At 69.5% G+C, this 22,694-nt stretch overlaps 2 protein-coding genes across 4 annotated transcripts in view; one reads left to right on the top strand and one right to left on the bottom strand.

The window, feature by feature from the left end:
• Positions 1-2,272: 2,272 nt before the first annotated feature.
• Positions 2,273-11,616, top strand: ATG9B (autophagy related 9B). 2 transcript variants are annotated; one of them, XM_044422508.1, is made up of 14 exons: positions 2,273-2,476; positions 2,594-2,637; positions 3,082-3,146; positions 3,573-3,746; positions 5,364-5,505; positions 6,896-7,644; positions 8,395-8,548; positions 8,662-8,841; positions 9,260-9,508; positions 9,591-9,787; positions 10,456-10,558; positions 10,654-10,729; positions 11,117-11,248; positions 11,541-11,616. In XM_044422508.1, the coding sequence occupies exons 1-14, from the start codon at positions 2,362-2,364 to the stop codon at positions 11,546-11,548; spliced, it is 2,388 nt and encodes a 795-aa protein (XP_044278443.1). In that variant the 5' UTR covers positions 2,273-2,361; the 3' UTR covers positions 11,549-11,616. The 2 variants fall into 2 exon arrangements, with proteins under 2 accessions (XP_044278443.1, XP_044278444.1); XM_044422509.1 differs by lacking the exon at positions 11,117-11,248 and having other exon boundaries at positions 11,541-11,615.
• A 1,169-nt stretch (positions 11,617-12,785) lies between these two features.
• Positions 12,786-22,694, bottom strand: part of NOS3 (nitric oxide synthase 3) — a 29,815-nt gene continuing 19,906 nt past the window's right edge. For both annotated transcript variants that reach the window (XM_044422507.1, XM_044422505.1), the window contains 13 exons: positions 22,026-22,093; positions 20,541-20,654; positions 19,153-19,327; positions 18,336-18,468; positions 17,990-18,068; positions 16,956-17,143; positions 16,279-16,448; positions 15,622-15,832; positions 15,205-15,292; positions 14,120-14,241; positions 13,895-14,043; positions 13,420-13,614; positions 12,786-12,954 (listed from right to left, as the gene is read on the bottom strand). In XM_044422507.1, the coding sequence (XP_044278442.1) occupies positions 12,832-12,954; positions 13,420-13,614; positions 13,895-14,043; positions 14,120-14,241; positions 15,205-15,292; positions 15,622-15,832; positions 16,279-16,448; positions 16,956-17,143; positions 17,990-18,068; positions 18,336-18,468; positions 19,153-19,327; positions 20,541-20,654; positions 22,026-22,093 (1,815 nt within the window). In that variant the 3' untranslated portion in view covers positions 12,786-12,831. The remainder of the gene's footprint in view (positions 12,955-13,419; positions 13,615-13,894; positions 14,044-14,119; positions 14,242-15,204; positions 15,293-15,621; positions 15,833-16,278; positions 16,449-16,955; positions 17,144-17,989; positions 18,069-18,335; positions 18,469-19,152; positions 19,328-20,540; positions 20,655-22,025; positions 22,094-22,694) is intronic.

Here is a 22,694-nt window from a genome sequence, read left to right as displayed (position 1 = left end):
GCAGGTAGGCGGGTCGCGCCCGGCCGGGCGCCGCGGGAGCTCGCGCCGCGGAGCGCGCCTCTGGCCCGGGCGCCCCCCGCACCGCCCGCCCGCCCGGGTTGTTTATGCCTCGCGGCGCGGGGTATTTTTAGCTCGCCGCCGGGCGGCCCTCCCCGTGCGGCGGGCGCGGCGCATCCCCGGAGCAGAGCGGCCGCCGGGGCTGCTGGCTCGGGCCTTGGCCGCGCATCCTTTCCGCTCACCTGCCGGGCCGATTCCCCGCGCGCGGGCCCGGCGCCCTGCCCTGCCCTGCCCTGCCCTGCCCTGCCCTGCCCTGCGGACCGGGCCGTTCACGGCATCCCCTCCCGCCGAGGCATCGACCCGGCAGGCGCCGGCGCTGCCAGGAGCAGCTGGACGGGATCTGTTCGGGGCAAGCGGTGGTGCAGGCTGCCTGATGAGACGGGGGCGTGGGGGGCCAGGAGCACGTGGGAAGAGGGGGTGGGGGCACAAATGTCAGCCGAAGTGGGGTACCGAGGGACACGTTGCCTATCCTTCCAGAGGAGGCTGCCTTGAGAGCATTATAAAAAGCCAGACTCGGGGCTGCTTTTGCTCCGATGGTTCGCACCCTTTGATGCATAACTGGCTCACGTCCTTTCGCCTTCCTGAGCTTTAATATGCCCAGGTCCTTCTGAGCCGGTCGCAGCTCGTTGGGGCTGACCTGGCAGGGCTCGGGGGCCGCCCGGGCCACCCGCTGACCTGCGGCCGGTGCCCATCTCTTCTTGCTCGCCAGGCCTGGGGCGGCTGGACCCGGTGGCCTCCTTGGCCTCTTCCAGCTCTGCCGTCTTGTGATTCGGAGGCAGGTGGGCGGGCGGGGGAGCCTTCGCGTGTGAGCGGCCTCCCTGCAGGCTCCGGTGCCTGAAGCCGGAGGAGGTGGCCGCTGATGGGAAGCGCCTTCTGTGCTGAGACCCCTCGGCGGAGCAGCTGCCGGTCAGAGCACGGCTGTTTGTCCTGGCCGAAAGCGCCTCCCTCCGCGGGGCCTCGAGTGCTCCGAACTGGAGCCGCCAGCAGCGTCAGAGCTGGGGAAGGGGGGATCGGTGCGCCCGCTCCCACTTGCCTGCTTCTGTCGTGGGCCTCCCCTCCCCACCCCTCCCCTCCCCTCCCCTCCCCGTGCCACAAGCACTCTGGCGGGGATCTGCCTCAGAGCTCTGCTGGGCACTGAGTAGGCCCCTTACCCTGGGCTGGGCTGGGCTGGGCTGGCCGGCCTGCTCCCTGGGCACCTGCCGCTGCTCGTTCGGGCTGGGGGAGGCGCCTCAGCTGGTGTCGGATCAGGAGTGGGAAATGCCAGACTGGCTCAGGACAAGTGGGCCTGAAACTTTTCCGCCTGAGGCTCTGCCGGGTCGCTTTCCGCCCTGGAGGAGAGGGGTGTTTACCCCTGGGGGCCCCACTGTGCTGATGAATCAGCACTCTGAGAAGGGTTGGGCCATCGGCTCCGTTGGGAGCTGCCGCGTCGGCAAGTGATGGGACAGGTGGTGGCCCTCACCACCTGGTCTGGATGCTGGGAGTGGCATCACCCCAAACGGAATCTCTGATCTTGAAAAGGAAAAGACCTCGGAGCCATTGTGGGCAACAGGCTAGACAGGAGCCAACAACGCGGTGCAGCCGCAAAAAGGGCAAATGCTGTTTTGGGATGCATTAATGGAAGGATGACTCGCAGGTCACGAGAAGCAGCAGTTCCCCTGCACTCCTCACTCGCCAGACCTCACCTGCAATACCGTGTCCAGTTCTGGGCACCAAGATTTAAGAGAGATGCAGAAAAATGAGAAAGGGTCCAGCGGAGGGTGACAAAACTGATCCAGAGTTTGGAAACACTGCCCTGTGAGGAGAGACTGGGAGAACTGGGCATGTTTGGCCTTGAGAAGAGAAGGCTGAGGGGGGACATGAGTTCCCTCTAGAAGGACCTCAAACGTCACGGAAAAGAAAGGAAAGCTCTTTTTTCGCTGATAGCAGGGTGTAGGACATGTCATAATCAAATCAAGCGGCAACAACCCAGATTCAGGCTGGATATCAGGACAGGTTCCCTCACCATCAGAGCAGTATGGCAGTGGGACCAGTTGCCTGGAGAGGTGGGGGGCCCTCCCACCCTTGGGACTTTCTAGGCGAACTGGGCAGCCGTCCGAGTGGGGTGGTGTAACGTGGGGGCCTGCGCCAGGAGGGCCTGGCCCCTTCCAGCTCGACGCGCCTATGAGAGTGATTGCGGGGCCAGAGGGCTGGGGGGGGGGGGCTGCTGTGCCCGGGTGCTGCCCTGTTGGGTCACGCGAGCTGCCCTGCTTCTGCCTCCCTCGGCCCAGCAGGGTCCCTCTGGAGCGGGGCAGCAGAGCGCCTCCCATGGCTGCGAGCGAGGGCCACGGCGGGGATTACCATCGCCTGCCCGGCGACGAAGACGACTCTCCCCCCGAGGATGAGGAGGAGCTGCTGGTCCACGTCACCGAGGGACTGAAAGGTACTTGGGGCCTCCAGGGTGGGCCGTGCGTGCACCAGGAGCCGGGCACGTGAGCAGGGGGGGGGGGGGGGTCCTTGCAGCCAGTCTCCTCCTCCTCCTCCTCCTCCTCTTCCCCAGATTCCTGGCATCATATCAAGAACTTGGATAATTTCTTCACTAAAATATCCTTCATGGTGTTGGCGACCGCCTCCAGCCACCCGTGCTGGGCATTTAAAGACATCCCGTTCGCTGCTTCCTTGAGCCCCTTGTCGGAGTGCATGGGGGGGCGGCCTCCAGCTTGGTGGCAGCGGTGGGCATCCCAGTGGCCGCTCGGTGGGTTTGCCTGGGCGTCGCGGAAGGCCCCTTGCCCAGCGCTGGGGACGGGCCACCCTTGCCGCTCCCGTGCCGTCTGGCGCTGAACGGCACAGCAGGCGGCCTGTGGCTGAGCCCCACTGACACCCCCCCAGGGGCAGGCAGAAGGGGGTGCTCCCGGCTGGGGGGCAAGGGCACTGAGCCTCCCCAGGCAGACTGGGGAACCCCTGACATGACAGGCAGCATTCCCAGAGGCCCGGGCCAGGCGGTTGGGGGGGGTGTTGGGGGTTTGGCTTCCTTGACAGTCTGCCTACATCTACCATTTCCACCAGAAGAACGGCTTTGCTTGCATGATGCTCTCGGACATCTTTGAGCTGGTGTAAGTCGGCAGAAGCCTCTTCCTGCCCCTGGCCTGCAGGATCCCCCCGCCCCAGAAGGGAAATGGGAAGCAGCTGGTGGCCCCCAAAGGAGCGCTTGGCCTCTTCCTCTCCCCCCACTGTCCTCATGGGGACACTTCTCTGCCTGCGGGTGGTGGAAGCCGGAGCTGTTCTCCCTTTCTCCCCTCCCTGGCTAGCAGTGACGGAAGGAGCCCCCCCCATCCCACACGTAGCGCGGGAGGCCAAGCTCTGAATCGGGGAGTGGGAGAGGTGGGGGGGGGCTGGTCCCTGGCTTGCCGCCACTGCAGGAATTCGCCCTGGTGGCCCAGGAGGGGTCCGTGCCTGTCGGAGGGCGGGCGGGCGAGGGGTGTTCTGGGCCCGCTCGGTGTGGAGCACCAGCCAGACACCCCTGACCGCTGCGCCCCCAGGCAGTTCCTGTTCGTGGTCGCCTTCACCACCTTCCTGCTCTGCTGCGTGGATTATGACGTGCTCTTCGCCAACCAGCCGGTCAACCACACCCAGCCCGGCGGGGGGCTCGGGCCGGAGCGGAGCAAGGTGACCCTGCCGGACGCCCTCCTGCCCACAGCACAGTGCGCCCAGAGGTGAGCAGCGGGGGGGGGGAGCCCTCTGGAGGGGCCTCCTCGCTTGCCCATGACCGGATGGGGTGCCGCGTCGCTCTTCGGGGGGGCGGGGGGACAGGACCCCCCTTTCGGGGCGCAGGTAGGAGTGGAGCACAGGTGTGGGGTGCGCTTGTGGCTGGAAGTGTGAGGCGACAGTCGTGCCTCCAAGGTGCTGGATTTGGGGGCAGCGATCGTGGCTGCAGCCCTCCCGGGACCCCATCTCCCTGGGGCAAGCAGAAAAGAACGTGTGTCTAGGGCTGCTGGCAAGGTCGGGGCGCGCGCCTGTCCCGTGGCGCTCAGGAGGCCAGCGCTGCTCCGCCTTCTCCGCTGTTTGTGGCATTAATGGGGCGGGGGAGAGGGGGCAGCTTTCTCAGCGGGCTTCCCGGCGAAGGACACCTGTCTTCCCCCCGAACGGGAGCAAGGCCTTCCCCTCCTCGTGGTGTCCTTGTAAATGAGGATGGCGTGAAGATTTCTCCGTGGCCCAGCTGGGTCTGCCATGGGTCTGTACAATCAAACTGATGCGTTCAGGAAAGAGGGGAACTGAGCTGTTTTCCCAGCATGCAGCAGCTGGTGGTATACTGCATCTGGAGGTGGAGGTTCCATTGAGTTTTCTAGGTTGAAAGCAGCCCCCAAGCAAGCTCAAGCTCTTTTCTGAAGTCCGCTTGGACCGTGGAAGGCCTCCCTGTCACAGGTCGGCCCGAGCAAATGTGCTGGCACAGAGTGGGGTGATCTGAGGGCTGTGGGGTGGTGACCTCACCAAGGGGCGCAGCATTTCCGTCCTGCCCTCTTGACCGGGTGCCTGCTGAGCAAAGGGGGTGATCCGTCCTCTGAGCAGGTTGGCGCCTCGCTTTCTCTCCGGGTCCGCCCCACTCATGAGTTCGATCCGTGTTCCGAGCGCCGTCTGTGAGTTTTGACGCACCGGGGGTCGTGCGGTTATTATGCGGCAGGTAGACTCGTCGGCCCCGTGAGATCGGAGCCGGGGCGCGTGTGCGTGGCCCTGCCTCCTGCGGAAAGGGTTCTTGCCCTTGGAACGGCGGTGGCGCACGTACGGCCGTTGTGGCTTCGGGGTGAGGCTGTGCTCGGTCGAGGGCCTCCAGGGCTGCAGGCAGGGCAGCTTCGTGTTGCCCAGGAGGGTCTGCCTCTCGGGGGGTTAAAAAGAACCCAGCACGCCTTAGAAACGCTCAGATTCCAAAGCGAGAACGGGTGTTTCAGCGACTTCTTGGAGACTTCGCCCCCACCTGCATGGATAGATTTCTTGGAGTGTGCAAAGGCCAGCTCGGCCTCTGCCCTGGTGAGGGGCAGCTCGGATGGGAGTCGGCAGCAGGGCAGCGGGTGGGGGGCCTGTGCCGAAAGGGCTGGGCCCGTGGGGCCCGGTCCTGAGCAGCGTTTGGGCTTCTGTGTGGCCTGCAGAAGCCGGACATCCCAGCGATGAGCACTGCTCCTGGCTGCGTTTGTGCCCGGTGTTTGTGCGTGTAACCGGAGCTGCCTGGCCTCGGCTCGGCGTTGCACAATCATTCCACGAAGTGTGACGGGGGACCGCAGCTGGCCGGGCGGGGGGCGGGGGCTTGACGCGGCCTGTTTTTCTTTCCCCTCCCCCAGGATCCGGGCCAGCGGCTGGATCATCTTCTTCCTCGTGATGGCGGCCACGTTCTGGCTGTACCGCTTGGCACAGGTGTTCTGCAGCCTCCTTGGCTACTGGGAGATCCGTGCCTTTTACATCAAGGCCCTCAAGATCCCCTCGGTGAGTGAGCGGAGCTCTGGCCACAGCGGGGCGGGGGGGCAGCCTGGCCGGGAGTGCCCCCGGCTCCCGGGCAGGCGGCCAGCCTCCGAGCCTCAGTCTCCCCACCGTCGCTGGCCGAGCCGCCTGCAGGGGGCGCCAACGCCCAGGCCCACCTGCTGCGCTTCCTTGGAAAGTTCCTCGGAACTCCCGCTTGGCCCGTCTGGCTTGCTGGCGTCTTTCCTCACAGAAGAGCCCCCTTTATAAACGGGATTCAGGGAGATTTAAAAAATGGGCAAGCCGGACGCATGGAGTGGGCTTCTCCCTCCCTCCCCCCCGCCAGTGCAGAAGCCAAGCTGGCCGAGGAGGGAGGAGCACGGCCCCCGCGACCCCGAGGCAGCGCCTTCGCCCAGGCGGGGCTCCTGAGGCCGCCGACCCTTGCGCTGGGTGCTCTGCCACGGGCGAGGGCTCGCTGGCCCCTGGGTGCGGGGCTGCCGCAGGGCCTCGGGGGACGGCTGGTGCCGGCCAGCTGCCAGAGGGCAGGGCGAATTTCCGTCCGTACGGAAAGCAGACGGCGTGCGCCCACCCTTCGCTCTGCTCCAGCGGGCCTCTGGGAGTAGTCTGGACCTTTGAAACTGCGCTGCGCTGTCCTGGGGTTGTTTTCCTGGCTTTTTAGCTTTGCTGTTTTAATATTGGAGCCAAAAGGGAGCCAGTGTGGCATAGTGGATAAGAGCCTGGGACTGGGACTCAGATGATCCGGGTTCAAGTCCCCACTCGGCCATGGAGCCCACTGGGTGACTTTGGGCCAGTCACAGACTCTCAGCCCAACCTACCTCACAGGGTTGTTGTTGTGGGGGTAAGATGGAGGAGGAGAATGATGTAAGCTGCCTTGAGTCCTTTGAGGAAAAAGGCAGGATATGAATTGAAAATAAATAAAATAAAAAGAATCATATCTTTATCGCTTGTGTGTTTCTGTTTATGCTTTAAGCTCATTGGCTTTTAATGCTGTGAGCTGCCTTGAGCCCCCAGCCCTGACAGCAGGCAGAATATGCAGAATATTGCCGCTCTCACCCGCATGATCCCCCTCAGAGGTCTAATTCTTTAAAAAGGGGAAGCTCTGAGCTCCTTTAGGTCAGGAACTACATGCAGGTACCCTGGCTGGAAACTAGGACCAGCGGAGGAGGAGCGCGTCCGGCCCTCCCGCCTCCCCGTTTGCTGCCCGGTCACCGCATTTGTGTGTGTCTCCCGGCTGGGAGCGTGCGCGTGTGCGCAGATGCCTCTGTTGGGCCGCCGCAATTCCAGTGCGGCCTGGCGGGCGAGGCCGCGGAGACCCCCAGGAGGCGAGCTGCGGGGGGCCGGTGGTGGGGGGGGCCGGGGGGCCGGGGCGCCTGCCTCTCACGCCTCTGCCCCGCAGGACGAGCTGAGCAGCCGCAGCTGGCAGGAGGTGCAGGCCCGGCTGATCGCCCTGCAGCGCGAGCAGCCGATGTGCGTGCACAAGCGGGAGCTGTCGGAGCTGGACATCCACCACCGCATCCTGCGCTTCCGCAACTACCTGGTGGCCCTGGTGAACAAGTCGCTGCTGCCCGTGCGCTTCCGGCTGCCCCTGCTGGGCGAGGTGGTCTTCCTGACGCGGGGCCTCAAGTTCAACCTGGAGCTGCTGCTCTTCCGGGGGCCCGGCTCCCTGTTCCAGGGCCGGTGGAGCCTGCGGCCCCAGTGCAAGCGGGCGGGGGCGCGCCTGGAGCTGGCCCGCCGCCTGGGGCGCAGCGTGCTGCTGCTGGGCCTGGCCAACCTGCTGCTCTGCCCCCTCGTCCTGGTGTGGCAGGCGCTGTACGCCTTCTTCAGCTACGCCGAGGTGCTCAAGCGCCAGCCCGGCAGCCTGGGGGCGCGGCGCTGGTCGCTCTACGGGCGCCTCTACCTGCGCCACTTCAACGAGCTGGACCACGAGCTGCAGGCCCGCCTGAGCCGCGGCTACAAGCCGGCCTCCAAGTACATGAACTCCTTCGCCAGCCCGCTGCTCGCCGTGCTGGCCAAGAACGTCGGCTTCTTCGCCGGCTCCATCCTGGCCGTGCTCATTGCCCTCACGGTCTACGACGAGGACGTCCTCACGGTGGAGCACATCCTGGCCGCCATCACCCTCCTGGGGCTCATTGTCACCGTGGCCAGGTAGGCCGGGCCCCATGCAGCTCGCGGGGCTGGGGCCGGGCCCCGATCGGGGCAGGCAGGTGGGAGGCCAGGCCGTGCGCCAAGCGCGCATGCCCCCGGCACACCCTCTCCGGCAAGACTGCCGCGAGGAGCGCCCTGCGGATGAGCGAGGCCTCGCCTGCAGAGGCTCTTCCCGGTCTTGGGCCCAATTTGGACTGGGGACTTCCTTTCTCTTCGGGAGCTGAAGGGGCTTTGCGAGCAGGCCGCCCCTTCAGGCTGGCACTCACGGGGCGTGCGCCCCCCTCCCCTCCCCCGGAAGCGCAGCTTGTGGGTTTTCCGGCCTTTTGGTCCTGCTGTTGAGTTGGGCTCTCTCCGTGTGGCAACGTAATCTGCTCCTGGAGGATGGCACCTCGTTTGGGGCCCGCTCCCCAAGAGCCGCCTAGCCCAGCCTTCCCCAAGCACGTACGTGCCACAGTGTCGCTGGCTGATGGGGGGATTATGGTCGGGAGGCCACCGAGCGGATGGTGTCGAAGTCACACGGCCTAGAGGGAGGCCAGGCTCCCCTCCTGGTCGCCGAGGGCCAGCGATCGTCCCGCCTCTCGGCCACGGAGAGCCCCGACCCTCAGCGCCCCCAGAGGACTCCCACGGGGCGACGTGAGAAGTGCAGAGGCCTGTCTGCGGCTTGCGGGAGGAGGCGCGTTGGCAGGATTTCCGGCCCCACGCGGCGCTTCGGCAAGGCGGTGAAGGGCGCCCCTCGTCTCGCCCCCTCAGGTCGTTCATCCCGGACGAGCACCTGGCGTGCTGCCCGGAGCAGCTGCTGCGGTGCGTCCTGGCCCACATCCACTACATCCCCGGCCACTGGCAGGGCAACGCGCACAAGGCCGAGACGCGGGAGGAGCTGGCCCAGCTCTTCCAGTACAAGGCGGTGAGTGTGGGCCGGCCGGCCTGGGCGGGGGCCGCAGGCTTCGTGGCACGTGGCCCGTGGGGCCGGCCCGGCCCGGCCCAGCCCGCTGAGCAGGAGGTGTCTCGCGGCCACAGGTCTTCATCCTGGAGGAGCTGCTGAGCCCCATCGTGACGCCCTTCCTCCTCATCTTCGCCCTGCGCGCCAGAGCCCTGGACATCATCGACTTCTTCCGCAACTTCTCCGTCGAGGTGGTGGGTGTCGGGGACATTTGCTCTTTTGCCCAGCTGGACATCCGCAACCATGGCAACCCGCAGGTACGGCGGCCGGGCTGGAGGTGTGCGCGGACACGCGCTTGTGGCGTGTGGGTGCACCCGCGGCGGGGCCCCCGGGCAGCGTGTCCAAGCAGCGTGGCGCGCCCCTCGGGTGGAGGCGCATCGACCTGGCCGGGCCCCCGTCGCTCAAGCGAGCCGCCAGCCCGGCCAGGCTGTGCCCGGTGCAGCAGGCCCCTCTCGGCGCTCGGAGCGTGAGCCCGGGCGTGATGCTCGTGGGCCGCCCGGGGGTCGGCAGCGAGGGCTGTGGGCCCGTTCCAGCTCCAGCGCAGGGAAAGGAGCAACCACAGCGCCTTCCCGCATGCGGTGCGGCTCCATGTGCCTTCCCTGCGAGCGCGGGAGCGGGCCGAGGGTGCTCTTGGCGCTCCCACAGCGGGGCCCTCACCCCCGGCTCTCCCCCCAGTGGCTCTCCCAGGGCCAGTCCGAGGCATCCGCGTATCAGCAAGCCGAAAACGGGAAGACGGAGCTGTCCCTCATCCACTTCGCCATCGCCAACCCGGGCTGGCAGCCCCCGCCCGAGAGCTCGCTCTTCATCGGGCACCTGAAGGAGAAGGTGCGGCAGGATGCGGCCCTGGCCCCCCCAGCCCAGCGCCTCTACACCGAAGGCCCCTTCGGCGCCTCCTTCCTGTCCGAGGAGGGGCCCGGCGCCATGGTGAGTGCGAGGGCTGCTGGGGGGCGGGCCGGCGACCCCTCTGGGGTGGGGGCTCCGCCTAGCCCCTCTCTCACCTCCGCAGCCGGACGCCCTCCTGGCCAGCGTGCTGGCTCACCCGGCCCTGGCAACGGGAAGCCCGGCGGCTCATCGGCCTGTCGAGACTGCCTGCGCGGCCGCCAGCGTCCTGGCTTCGCTCTCCTGCTCCCAGCTTCCCCGGCGCGGCCGTCCCCCAGCTGAGGACTCTGGCTCCTGCAGCGACAGCACGCTCCCGGGGGGCAGGTATGCTGCGGGGCGCCTGGCAAGGCAGCGGGGGCCGTGCGCAGGGCTGGGGCCAAGCAAGCGTGGCTGGGGAGGGGAGCGGGCGGGGAGGCGAGCTGGGGGGAGGCTGCCGGGCCCGTCTGGCCATGCAGTGCCGCTGGCGAGAGCGGCCCAGAAGCCCAGGACGTGCCCAAGTGCAAGGGAGGGAGGAGCTGCCCCTCACAGCGGTGCCTGGCAGGCCACGGCGGCTCCTCAGCCGGAAGGTAACGGGTCCCAGTCATTGGCGCTCTGGGCAGCGAGTGCCCCGGGGAGGAGCCGTGCCCCTGCGGCCTTCCGCCGGGTCTTCCAAGCAGGCGGCCCTCCTTGCTCCTGCCGGCCCCACAGCCCTCCTGTCAGCCCCCTCGCCAGTCCGGCTCTCCTTCCAGCCGAGATTCCGCCCCGGCGTGAGGTGGGCACCATGGCAGAACCGGAGGGCTGGGCGGCGGGCGCTGGAGCCGCTCTCGCCCAGGTGCAGCCCCCCGATGGCCTGCCGGCCGGCCCCCATAGCACTCTGGGGGCGGCAGAAGGGTTCTCTGCGAGCCACGGGTGGCCGTCCGGCTGGGGCCTTCCTCCCAGTGCCGCTGAGCTCCACCCCTGATCCCCCCAGGAGTGGCCCTGCCCACCAACGCCCTGCTCTCCTTGCCTTGCAGTGCCGGCCCCACTCCGACGCCCCAGGCGGCCCTCACCCGCTCGGCCACGCTCTCCGCACTCGCTTCAGCCGAGATGAGCCTGCACGCCATTTACATGCACGAGGTGAGTGGCCCCCCGCCTCCAAGGGCCCGTTGCACAGCGGTGCTCCCAGGCCCGTGCTCGCTCTGACAGCCGGCGCCTCTCTGCCCCGCCTTCAGCTCCACCAGCAGCAGCAGCAGCAGCAGCCACAGCCGCCGGCCTCTGGCCCACGGATGCAGCCTTCGACACAAGCAGGTCAGGAGGGGGCGCGGGCGGGGCGAGGGTCTGCGTCCCCGTCCTCGGCCCTGAAAAGACCACTGGTGGCCCCTGCTGGGCGCCTGCCTGGAGAGGGACAGCCGGGGACCCCCAGCCCCCTGGCAGCCCAGCACTGAAGGGGCTCCGGCACCCCCGGCCCCCCGGCCTGAGGGCCCAGGTGCAGCCGCCAAGCGCCAGAGCTGCCCTGGGCTGCTGGCTGGCCGACCGGCAACATTCCCCGCATGGCCGGCAGCGGGTGGCACGGCCCCTTCTTCTGGGGGCAGGGGGTGGGCGGAGGTGTCCCTCCGGCCTGTGGGCCCTGGCTGCGCCCTCCAGCGGGAGGCGGGAGCAGCCGTGCTTCTCACTCAGCCCCCCCCCCCGATGCAGCGTCCCCCCGGCTCTTGCACACGCAACCTGGACCGAGGCCTCGGGGGCCGGGATGCGGGGCAGTCCTGGGTGCAGCCACAGGAGAGGGAGCGCAGCCGGCCTCGCGGCCGATGGGGCACCTTCCTTCGTGGCGTAAGTGCCCCCCCCCCGCCCGGCCCGCATGAGCTGCTTCCGGTCGGGTCGCAGCTAATCCCCAGGGGAGGAGCTGCTGGGGGACCCTGGGAGGAGGCCAAGGGGCGGCTGGCGCCTCGGTGCGCGCGCAACAGGGGCCAGGCGTCGGCCGCTGCAGCGTGAGCGCCTGGGCCCATCCGAGGGGACCGCACACTCCTCCCTGCAGCCCCGGAAGAGCCCATCCCAGCAGGGGCGTCCCCAGGGGTCTCCCCGTCTCAGCGGGGCCCTGCATCGCCGGCCTTGCTCCCGACAGGTTCCTGAGCACTGGAGCGCTGTGGGCAGCAGCTTGCCGGGACCCCCCTCCGCCCAGCGGTGCGAGCAGGAGGGGCCGCCGTGCCGGGCCGTGCCGGGCCGGGCCGTGCCGGGCCGGGCGGAGCAGCAGCAGGAGCAGCAGCAGGAGCAGCAGCAGCTCCCGCCCCCACGGACTCGGGTGCCGGAGGGGCAGCGCCCGCGTTGCTGGAGGACCCCTGCCCGCCTCGGCGTGCCCTTCTGGGGCGAAGGAGCTGTGCGTCGGACCCGGCCCTGCATGGCGCTGCTCGTGTGCATAGGGCTGCTGTGGGCAAGTCCAGAATGGCTTGGGAGGGAGCCGAAGCAAAGGCCCCTCCCGTTTGTGGGGCGGGGGCAGCCCCCGGCCCGCGCCCCCCGGCCCACGCCCCCTGCTTCTCCCTGCCCTCCCTCTGCTCTCGCAGGGTCCCCCCCTGCACCGGGCCCAGGCACCCCCCTGGGGAGCGGGGGCCTGGCCGGCCTGGTGCACCCACCTCAGGGCAGTTCTGCGACAATAAATGTTTACAGACGTGGCTGGCAGAAGTGGTTTTGGTGCGGAGCGGGAGGCAGGGCGGGCGATCCGGTCTGCGTCCCGGCAAGTGCCGAGAGCACCAGGGCGGCACCGGAGCCCGTGCCGGGCCAGGACATGGGGGACACGGCTTCTAGTCCCCGTGCAGCCCAGGAGCTCACTTGGTGGCTCTGCGCGGGCGGGCTCTCCGCCTGACCCAGCTCAGAGGTGGTTGTGCGAAGGAACCAGAGCGGGAGGAAAAGGGCGAGCCTCCCGGGCCGTCCGCCCAGGGGTATCCGGGGGGGGGGGGCACGCCTCGTCGTGGTAGCTGGGCAGTGGCTCCCACTCGAACTGGCCAGCGTGGCGGCTCCGTTGGCCCCACGGCCTGCAGGGAAGCGGCGCCAGGTGGGCGATGGGGCTAAATCTGTCGCTCGGCCCCCAAACAGCCGGCGGGATCGGCCGGGACTTCCCGCCTTGCCGAGGCCTCAGCCGTGTTCCTGGGCCGGGCCGGGCCGGGGAAGCCAGTGGCCAGCCTGCAGCACCCTGAAGGGGCTCGGAGGCGCTCGCCCGGTGGCCACCGCCCATCCGAGCTGGCCAGAGCCACGCTCCCGCTGTGTAGGGAGGCCCCTTGGTGCCCGGGGCCGGCTGGCCTGGCCTGGCCTGGCCGGGCCGGCCCCTCGCGTCCCGTCGGGCCCGGGGGCGACGCAGGGAGCACAACACGACGCCTTGCGAGGGGAAGACGGCTTTAATGGCGGTGCCTGCGAGGGGCGGCTCAGGAGTCCAGGCCGAGCTGGCTCTGCCTCTGCTTGGAGAAGGACTGGCTGCGGATGCGTGATGCCACCTCCCGCGCGCGGAACGTCAGGCCGAAGATGTCCTCGTGGTAGCGGTTCTGGTCCTGCGGGAGCAAGGGTGGCCTCAGCACGGGCGGGAGAGGAGCCGAGCCCCCCTCCCCTCCCCTCCCCTCCCCTCCGGTGGCCTGCCCAGGAAGCGCCTGGCTGCATTCCCTCTGCCTCGGGTGGCCTGTGGAGGCCCTCGGGGGGGGGGGGCCCTCGGGGGACGCGCCTCCGCAGCTGCATGGTGGGATGGCCTGCCCTGCCCCTGCCCCGCGGCTCAGCCTGCCACCCTGCCAGCAGCCGCGGGGGCTGCAGCCGCCTGGACCACGGGCAGTCGGGCAGCGAGAGCCAGGGCGCCACCTTTCATGCAGGTGGCCTGTGCGGCGGGGGCCTCGCGTGCTCCCGGGACCCCGGAGGGCCTCTGCCGAAGTGCCGGTGGCCCCGCGTCTCCCTCCCTCCCTCCCTCGCTCGCTCGGGCCGGGCCTTGCCCGGGGGCCCCGGAGCCGCGGCTGGGCAGGGGCGCTTACCCGCAGCTCGCTGATCCGGTCCCCGGCCTCTGCCAGCGTCATGCCGCCCTCCTTGGCCAGGATCTGCTGCACGGTCTGCAGGACCTCCGTCGCCATGGTGACGTCCCCGCAGACGTACATGTGGCCGTCCCGCCGGCACAGGGCCTCGAAGACGTAGCCGGGGAGCTGCATGCGCAGCAGGTCCTGCACGTAGGTCTGGCGGGCGGAGGAGGCGGGTGCTGGAGCCGGGCCGTGGCCGTGCCCCACACTGGCCCCTGCCCCAGCCCCTGCCCCTGCCCCAGGCTGCCCCAGCGCGTCTCCCCTGGAAACCGGCCCCCGGGCTCTCCCGAGCGCGGTGCCCACCGAGGGCAGCGGGAGCGCCAGCGGGACGGGACGGGACGGAACGGGAATGGTGGGAGGCCGGCGGCCCCGCAGTGCACCTGCCCGGCCCCCTGGACCGGCAGCCCCCCGCTGAAGCCAGGAGGCCCCCCCCCACCTTGGCGTGGTCTGGGTCGCGGGAGAAGCCGGTGAGGGTCCGGCTCAGGGCCCCTTTCCCCTCGGCCTCCCGGATCTCCTCCTCATAGATGTGGTCGTGGCGGGAGCTGCGGCAGCCGAAGACCAGCGTCATCTCGCCGTGCGGGAGGCCTGGGGGGCACACAAGTGGGGTGTCAGGGGCACGGGCCCGTGTGGGACGGCCCCCCAACCCCACTGCCTGACCCACCTTTGACCTCGGCATCGTGCACACGCTGCTGCCAGAAGCTCCGGAAGGGGGCGATCCCGGTGCCGGGCCCCACCAATATGCAGGGGGCCATGGGGTCCTGCGGCAGCTGGAAGTTCGGGGCGCTGTGGGGGGTGGAGAGCCAAGGGGGACTCGTCACGGGTGGCAAGGGGGGCGCAGCGGCGGTGGAGGCGCACTGGCTGCTGACCAGGCCGTGAGGGGTGCCGGGCCAGCCGCCAGGCGTGGCTCCGTCCGGATCTCCCTCGAGGAAGGCGGGGGGCTTCCCTTCCACCAGCGGCCCCTGTGGGCCCCCCCAAAATCCCTTGAGCCACGCCTGGAGGCACCCCAGCCACCGCCCCGGACTGGCCAGAGCGAGCCGGAGGGCGGCGCGATCCTGCGCAAGCTTCCGCCATGGATCTGGGCGCTCGGCACACGTGTGAGGGCTGCAGCAGTGCTCGCGTCTCGCGGGGAAATGCTAGTCGGTGTTTTGTTTTGGCTGTTAAACCCTGAGCGAGGGGAGAGGAGGAGCACCCCAGACTCCGGCCATGGCAGCTCTTGAGCTCCAGGAGGGCTCCCCACGCCCTGGGGGAGGGAGCGGCTCCGGCCCCCCTCCTGGACTCCCCTTCTCAGTGGGAAGCAGCTCCACTGAGCGCCCAGCGCCAGCCTGAGAACGGAGGGTTGGGTCCCGGTGGAGTCCTGCTTCAAGCAGGCGCGGCGACGGAGATGCACGATGGCCATGGACCGCAAGCTGCAGGGACCCTGCGGGGATTTCGCGCGGCAGCCGAAGCGACCCCGGCACACCCCGGAAGCCATCGAGCGCGCACCCGGTGCGGGAGCAGCTCAGCCTGGGAGCGACCCACGCGATGAGGGGCGGCCCGGCACGAGGGCAGCTCGGCCTCCGCCGGAAGGAGGCCCCCCGTGTGCGTGGAAGCCGTCCTCGCCCAGCGTCCCGGGACATTTGGTGGTCTGGCCCCGCAAGCCCGGGCCGCGCGCTCCCCCCCGCCTCCCTCAGGATGGGACGCTGGAGGGCGGGCTCCATCCCCACGCGGGGCCCAGGCCAGGCCCCAGGTCCCTGGCAGCCGCTTTACCTGCGGACGAAGGCTGGCACCATTTCTCCCGGGGCCAGCTGGGACAGCCACGTGGAGCAGACGCCGTGGCGGGGCGGGCCCTCTCCGTCTGCGGGGAGAAATCAAAAGAGCAGCGGCGTGAGCAGCAGCCCCCTCAAAGTGCCCCCTCAGACCCCACCCCACCCCCACCCCCTCCTCCCCCACTCTGCCTTCTACGGGATGCTTGTGCCCCCTGCCGGGGGGCCGGTCCCACCCCTCCCCAACAGGTCCGGCACTTCCGGGCCCACCGCCTCCACCCGCCCGGCAACCCGGATCCACGCAGAAGAAATCCCAGGTCCTGGAGAGGAGGCTGCCCTTGGCCTGCCTCTGCCCCGCCTGAAGCCGCCCCAGCCCTCCCGGCCCCAATCCCCGCAGGGGCTGTGCCCGGGCGCCCCTCACCCTGGCTGCGGTAGGTGAGCACGGCCACCGTGAGGTGCATCTGCCCCGGGTGGGCGTCCGGCGAGGAGCTGATGGAGTACTGGCGCGGCTGGAGCAGGGGCAGCTGGGTGAGGAGCAGCGAGGCCGGCAGCGCCACCGAGGGGAACTCCTCCAGCACCTCCAGCAGCGTCGGGCAGCGGAACCACTTCCACTCCTCGTAGAGCAGGGAGTCCTGGCGGGCAGGGAGCACGGGGCGTCAGCGTGGGGCCACCCCGGGGCATCAGCGGTGGGGCGAGTGTGCCCTGAGGGGGTGCAGCGAGAGCAGCCCTTCCCACCGGCTGCCGCCGTGCCCCCCTGCCCGAGGGGGGCCATGGCTTGGCCATTGCTCGCCAGCACCTTCCGCGCCCGACCCACCTGCACGGGGCCGGCAGGGCTTTTCTCACAGCGGGGCAGCCCCAAAGAAGAGTGCGGTGGGCTGCGGGGTCCCAGGAAAACCTCCCTGGAGGGTGCTCAGGACGGGCCTTGGGACCCCCGTGCTCTCAGGGCCCACGCCCAGCCTGTGCCCCCTCCCCGCCTGTCTGCTCCCGGGGCTGTGCAAGGCTTGGCCCAGGGCGGCCCCTTCGCAGCCGTCCTCGGGGCAGGCAGCTGTCCACCCCCCGCCCTGTGCAGTGCGCCCACCTGGCTGAGCCGGCGCAGCTTCTCCTCCTCGGCGGCGTCCTCGGCCAGGGCGGCCAGGAGCTGCAGCAGCTGCGGGCTGGGGGGCGCAGCGACGTCCAGGAGGAAGGTGAGCGCCTGGCGCAGCGTGCAGGGTGGCAGGCGGGCGCTGGGGACCCACAGGCGCCTCACGCCTGGGAGGAGGGCGAGAGGCTGAGCGGCTGCGCGCCTGAGCCGAGCGGAGGGCACCCGGGGCGGGCGGAAGGGAGGGCCCCTGCGGGGGGTGGGCGCTGCGGCTCCCCTCCCAGAGCAAGCGGTCTGGCCAGTGCCTCCCCGGGAGGGCGCCCAGGCCCCCTGGGGCCCGGGGAGAACCCACTCCCAGCTGCCCGGCACCGTGTGTCCCCCGGCAGGCTGCCCGCGGTCGCGTGGGGCAGGGCGTGCCTCGGGGGGCGGTGGGGGGCAGGCTCTCCCACTCCCGCCTGGCCTCTTTCCCTGGGTGTGCGAAGGGCCGGGCTCCACCCTCCCTCCCTCCCGGGCTGTGCCTCGGTGGGCGTTTGGCCCGGAGCGGCCCAGCAGAAGCGAGGGACGCTCATGGGGAAGGGACCCCCAGGCGGCGCCCTCGCCCCCTGCATGGGGGGGCCTGCTCGACCGCCGCACACAGGCACGCAGCCCCCCCCCCCCCCTGTGGGAGGCTCGCGCACCCTCCGTGCCGGCCTCCAGGACCTCCACGGCGACGGCCTCCTCGGCGGGGGGCGGGTCCTCCACGCGCTCCAGCAGCCCTTCCACCAGCTCCGGCCGGTTGGCGGGGAAGATGCTCACGTGGTCGCCCGGCTGGTACTGCAGCTCCGGCTGGTCGCCCGTCTGCAGCTTGACCAGGATGGTGGAGCGGCTGCGGGCCAAGGAGGCTGGTCAGGACGCCCGGGGCCGCCTGAGCACGCGGCCCCAGAGCCTCTGAAGGGCCGACCGTGCGTCTGAGCGCAGAGCCGCCGCAGGGCTTGGGCCGCAGTCGGCATGTCGGTCCATGAAGTAGCCAAGTAGCCCAGGAGGCTTGGCCACAGGAGACTCGACACCGCTCCCCTCTGGAAACCCTTGCCCTGCAAGGTTTGCGCTGGGGCTGCTTCGGAAGAGTTGCCCGCAGTGCGCCTGTGCAATTCGACTTTCATTAATTCGCCTGGTTTTTGTCAAAACCATTGTGAACTACCTTGGAAGGCGAACCTGTCTTCCTCTTTGAAAGCAGGAAGACCTGGTTGTGTGTAACCTCAGAACACCACTCGGGAAGAGGCTGGCTGGGCCCAGCTGGGGAGCCTGCCGGGCGGCCGCCGAGGGGGTGTCGGGCAGCCTGCTCCCTCTCGCACCGAAGGCACAGCCCCATCTGGCCGGGCGCTGGGGGGCAGGCCGCCGCTACAGGAGCTTCACGGCACCTTCCCAGGCCGAGGGGAGGGTCTCCGTGCGAGGCGAGCCGCCCAGGGGCCTGACCTGCACTTCGTCCCGGAGCCCAGCAACACTCGGCAGGAATGGCCCGGGCGGCGTTCGCGGGGGCTCCTTCGCGTGCCAGGAGGACAGTGCAGGAAGTCCTGACCCCCCGGGTGAGGAAAGCGCTCGGCTTGTGGCAGGATGTGAGCGCCGCCTCTTGGGGGGTCTGGGCAACTCGCTGCAGCCCTCTGCCCTGCTGGTGGGGCAGCGACCCTCCTCAGCAGTGGGGCGGGGCGGGCCAGAGCGCCCCCCGGGGCCTCACCTGGATTCCGGGCTCTGCAGGTTCTTGACGGAGAGAATGTGACAGGGCACCACCTTCCGCTTGTGCACGTGGGTCAGACCTGGGGGGAGCCCGAGGGGCGGTGTTGGGGCGGCTCGAGCACCGGTGCTCGTTCCCTGGCACATGGGCGTGTGTTGTGCCACGGCCGCGGCAGGGTCTCTGCTCAGGGCACAAGGAGCGCCCCCCCCCCACGCAATGCCCTGGAATGGGGAGGTTGGGCCCCCAGGGCTCCGGACACGCATGGCCCGCCACCTCTGCTGCGAGGCGCTGACCGGGGGGGGGCACAGCCAGGGAGCCCCCGGGGGCCTGGGGGCAGGCCACAGCCTACCTGCCAGCAGGTCGAACGTGCTGGGGTGGACGGACAGGCGGTGGCGGCTGCGCTTCCAGCTGCAGCGGCTGGTGAACACGTCGGCGGCCGCTCCCTCCAGTGGCGACTCCACGCAGAAGGTCTCGCAAGCGGCCTGGGGGGCGAGCGCAGAAAGCTCAGCGCGAGCGGTGCGCCCCCCTTGTTCCCCACCTGCGCTCAGGCCAGCCAAGTTAGAAGAGGGGCCAACTGCCCGTGCAGAGCTGTGCTGGGTGTGGGGCGGTCGGCAGGGGCGGAGGGGCCCTCCGGGTTGTGGGTCTGGAGCCGCATCCCTGAAGCCGCCACTTGGTACATGGCGAGAGGAGGGCCCCAGGGAGGCATTTGCGGCGGGAGGAAGGGGCGTCCTGCTCCAAAGCTGGAGCTTCACCGCCCCCCCCCCCCCGCAGCCTGTCCCACGGCCGGCTTTTCTTCCTGGGGAAGCTGGGGGGAGTCACCGCCCCCAGGGCCCGGCAGGCGCCTTTTGCAGCGTGTGCAGCGCAGGGGGCGGGGGCGCAGACATCTGCAGGGCCGAGCGAAGGCAGGCTTGCGGGGGGCGGCAGAACCAGCCCTGGGCAGAGGGAGGGGCCGCGGGGTCGAAGGGCTGAGCGGGGCGCCGGTCCCGGGAGGCCCGGGAAGGAGGCGCATTCAGGCGCCGGTGGAAGGCCGGCCGGCCGGCTGGCCGGGCGTGCGCGCCCAGCTTGGGGCCCCCGCGCTCCCTCCGCGGGCTGCGGGGGTGGCGGGCCGGGCACGCCCTGCGCGCCCCGGCAGCCCGCCCTCCGGGGGCGCCGCCCGCCCGCCTCACCTTGAAGACGTCCCTGGCCCAGGTGCGGAACGACTCCTCCTGGCCGCACAGCTCGTCGCCCTCGCCCATGGGGAGGATGCGCTCGCCGCCCAGCTCCTCCAGGCGCGTGTCCACGGCGTGCGCGAAGGCGCAGAAGTGCGGGTAGGCGCGCGAGCCCAGCCCGAACACGGAGAACCTGCGAGGCGCGGCGCGTGAGCGGCGGAGGCGCGGGCCGCTCGGGGCTTGCGCGCCGGCTGCGCCGCGGCCCGGCCTCCGGGGCGCCGTCCTCCCGCCCCGCTCTGGCGCGGGTCCCCCACCACCGCCCGCCCCGTCTCAGTGGCTTCAGGCGGCGCGCCCGCTGGAGTCTGCAGGGGCTCAGGGCCCCCCCCCCGAAACGGAAGCGACTGTGGCGCTGCCCGCACCGAGTTCGAATCCGGCGCGGCTTCCCGGCTTGGACCCCACGTGCGCAGGAGGTCCTCCGTGAGCGCCACGGCCTGCCCGCCGGTTCAGCCTGAAGGCGAGGGGGGTCGGGCCCGCTCAGCCACGCCAGTCCTGGGCAGGGTGGCCCAGAGGATGCCCTTGCCGACACCCCCCCTGCCCACTTCGGGGGAAAGCCTCGGCTATGGGGCAGCATGGAAATGAATGAACGGATCAGCTGCAGGGGGACAGGGAGGGAGGCGCTGCGGGGTCCCACCTGCTCCTTTGCCATGGTGGAAAAAGGGGCTGGGGAAGGGGGCCTCACCCTGTGGAAGCCAAGCAGGCAGCCTCCCTGGCCAAGGGCCATGCTGGTGGCGGGAGTTCTGACCCATAGACACAGGCAGTGGGGTCCAAGGGGGGTGCGGCTGCAGGGCGAGCTGCCCGCCTTGCAAAGGCTGTAGAGATCTCACCCCATCTGGGCTTATGGACGGGGCAGAGCTGGAGCCAGCCGGTGGTCCTGATCCACGTGGGAAACGTCCTGAGGTCCCGGAGCAAGTTCGGGGTGCTGGCAGCAGGAGGGGAGCAGGAGGGGGCCAGCCGGACAGGATGGGGGGGTTGGATAGACTGCCAAAGCATCCACTGCCCGAGTTTGGAGGAGGATGCTGAACTCAGGTGCTTCTGTGCAAAAGGCAGCAGCCGGGCCCCCAGAGTGCTCTTCAAGGTTTTAGTTAATGAGTTAGATGAGGAGGTTCAAGGAAAGATAATTAAATGTGCAGAGGATGCAAAGCTAGATGGAACAGTCTGGAAAACCGGGATAAGATCCAGGGTGATCACAGGAGCTTAGAAAGCTAGGCAGCGAGCAGCAGGGGCTGTGGAGCGGGACTTACGGCCCGCAGGCCCTGCTGGTGGGCCTCCCACTGGAGCATCTGACTGGCCGCGGGACAAATGAGGCAGCCGCTGGCTCCTTCCACCCTCTCTCCTGGCGGCCGTACCGGAGTGTCCCCAGGGCTCCCGCGCTGTCGGTGTTGCTGGACTCCCGGCGCTTCTTCCGCCACGCAACGATCGGGTCAGACTGCGAGACGCTGTTGAAGCGCATCTTGTAGCTCCTGCGAGAGAAGGGGCGAGTCCTGAGGGGCAGCGCCTGGAGGACACGTCTGTGCGGGTGAGCGTGCTGTCGCAGCTGTTCCCGGGCCTCTCCTGGCCCACTGCGGGGACCCAGCGCTGGCCAGAGAGGCTCTCGCGAGAGACGGGCGCAGGTTCCAGGCAGAGCGGCCTGGGGAAGCGCTGGACATGGCCCCGAAGCACCCCATGCTGCCCCATGGCTGGAGGAGCCTTTGGACTTGCGGGCCCAAACATGCGTGTGCATCCAGACACATGCAGCACCGCGGGCTCCTGGCCAGGCGCTGCAGGAGAGAATCGGCCGGCCAGAGCCGGCGTGGCTGCACAGAGCAGCGTGCGAATCGCGGGAGGCCGAGGCCCACGTGCGGGGGCAGGAAGGGGCTTCGGAAGGGCCCTTCGCGCTCAACGCTGCCCGCAGGCACAGGCCCCTCCCCGCGGGAGCCCCCAGGCCACACGATTCCTCCTGGGACTGAGACACCACGTCCCTCCGACGGGAGGCCGACCCGGGGCAGTGCATGGGTGCTGAGAGGCGGACCGTTCTGGCGCCCGGCGTTTTGCCCAGGAGGCGCCTGAGCAGTTTCACGTGGCTGACCTCGTCCGGCCACACGACCCTGCGCCCGTCACAGCCACGTTGCCACTGGCGCTGCACGGACCTGAGCTAATTGGTGCGGAGGCTGTGATGGTCATGAGGGCAGACACGGAGGGAAGGGAAGAGCATTCCCCCAGGAAGGATGTCATGAGCGGGCCTCTAGCTGGGGTGGACAGCCAAGGCAGCCGTCACTGGGGAAAGGAAGAGAGGCGGGGAAGGGCAGGCCCCGTCCCCTCTCTGCCCCCTCGCCATCCAGTGAGGTTGCCAGAAGGGCAGGGTTCTGGAGGCACGTTAAAATAATGGGAGGAATCGGGCTGGAGCTCTGAAGAAGCAGAAAGTGAGGTCACCCCAAAGGGCGACTCCAGAAGGGGGCGGCTCTGCTAATTCGGCGTGTGCTGCCTTTCTTCAGCTCCAGGCATGATTTCGCAGAAACGAGCACTGCTGGCTTTTGGGCAACTTCCCGCCAAGCAAGCGCACGGCTCAGGAGCTGTGTCACTTTCCTCAGCGCACAAAAAGGGTGCCTCTGCCCATGCAGACCCTTCATCGAGGAAAAGCGCAGCTGCGGTGGCCTCCGGGCAGCCCGTTACGCCGGCCCGGTGGTGGCTTTAGGCCCACCAGGCGGTGAAAGCGTCCTCGTTTGGTGGCGCCCTTCCTGTGGCACCGGCTGCCCCGGCCCGTCTGTGGCTGCTGCTGCTCTGGGGAGGGGGAGGACCCTCGGGGAAAGGGAGAGGACAAGGCTCGGGGGAAACGGGGCCGGTGCGGCACTCACTTCTGAAGTTCTGGCTCGGCGGCTCCTAGATAAGGACACGACATCTCCATCAGGGCCTTGGCAAAGTTCTGGTGAGAGACACACGGGCCCGTGAGCTGGCAGGCGAGAGTCGCTTCCGCAGAAGGGGGTGCTGGGGCCAGATCCTGCCAGGAACTGTGCTCCTCCCCGGGGCCTGCCGAGTCCCTCGGCAACAGGGGGAGACCCTCTGCAGGTGCTCAGAGGTGCAGCTGTGAGCTGTGCAGAAAGCCCAGGCATGGGCCGCAGCCGCAGCAGCATATAAATCCACTAAGCAAACAAAGGCGGCCTGACCCACCCCTAGCTTTGTTCTCTTAAGAGATTTCATGGGATTGCAAATGGGAGCGAAATCTAATTCGCATGAAAACGTTTGGCAGTTGGACGGAATCTGCCGGGCCTCTTCGCAACGACACGTTGCCTGTTTGGAACCACGATATTGCAGGCCGCGCTGCCCCGCATTTGTTTGTCAAGGTCAGCCTGGAAGCATCACTGTGCCGACCAGGAGCCCCGGGATGGATCGCCAGCCTCCCTAATCCAAGGAGAAACCGTGCCGGCGGGGGGGGGGGGGGGGGGGGGGGAACCACCCCCCCCCCCCCGCGCCCCCGCGCGCGGCGCGGGGGGGGCCGGGGGGGGGGCCGCCGTTGTGGGGGGGCC

Source organism: Varanus komodoensis, unplaced genomic scaffold (assembly GCF_004798865.1).
Source record: "Varanus komodoensis strain SLA01 unplaced genomic scaffold, ASM479886v1 scaffold129, whole genome shotgun sequence".
Classification (NCBI taxonomy): domain Eukaryota; kingdom Metazoa; phylum Chordata; class Lepidosauria; order Squamata; family Varanidae; genus Varanus; species Varanus komodoensis.
The sequence above is the reverse complement of the archived record's forward strand: the minus strand, read 5'-3'. Positions and strand labels throughout refer to the sequence as shown.

Bases quoted from the DNA above. Each gene is read 5' to 3' on its own strand.
- ATG9B (XM_044422508.1), top strand. From the start codon at position 2,362: ATGGCTGCGAGCGAGGGCCACGGCGGGGATTACCATCGCCTGCCCGGC. The intron at 8,549-8,661 runs GTGAGTGTGGGC...TCGCGGCCACAG, and splicing joins AGCTCTTCCAGTACAAGGCG to GTCTTCATCCTGGAGGAGCT. The intron at 9,509-9,590 runs GTGAGTGCGAGG...TCACCTCCGCAG, and splicing joins AGGAGGGGCCCGGCGCCATG to CCGGACGCCCTCCTGGCCAG.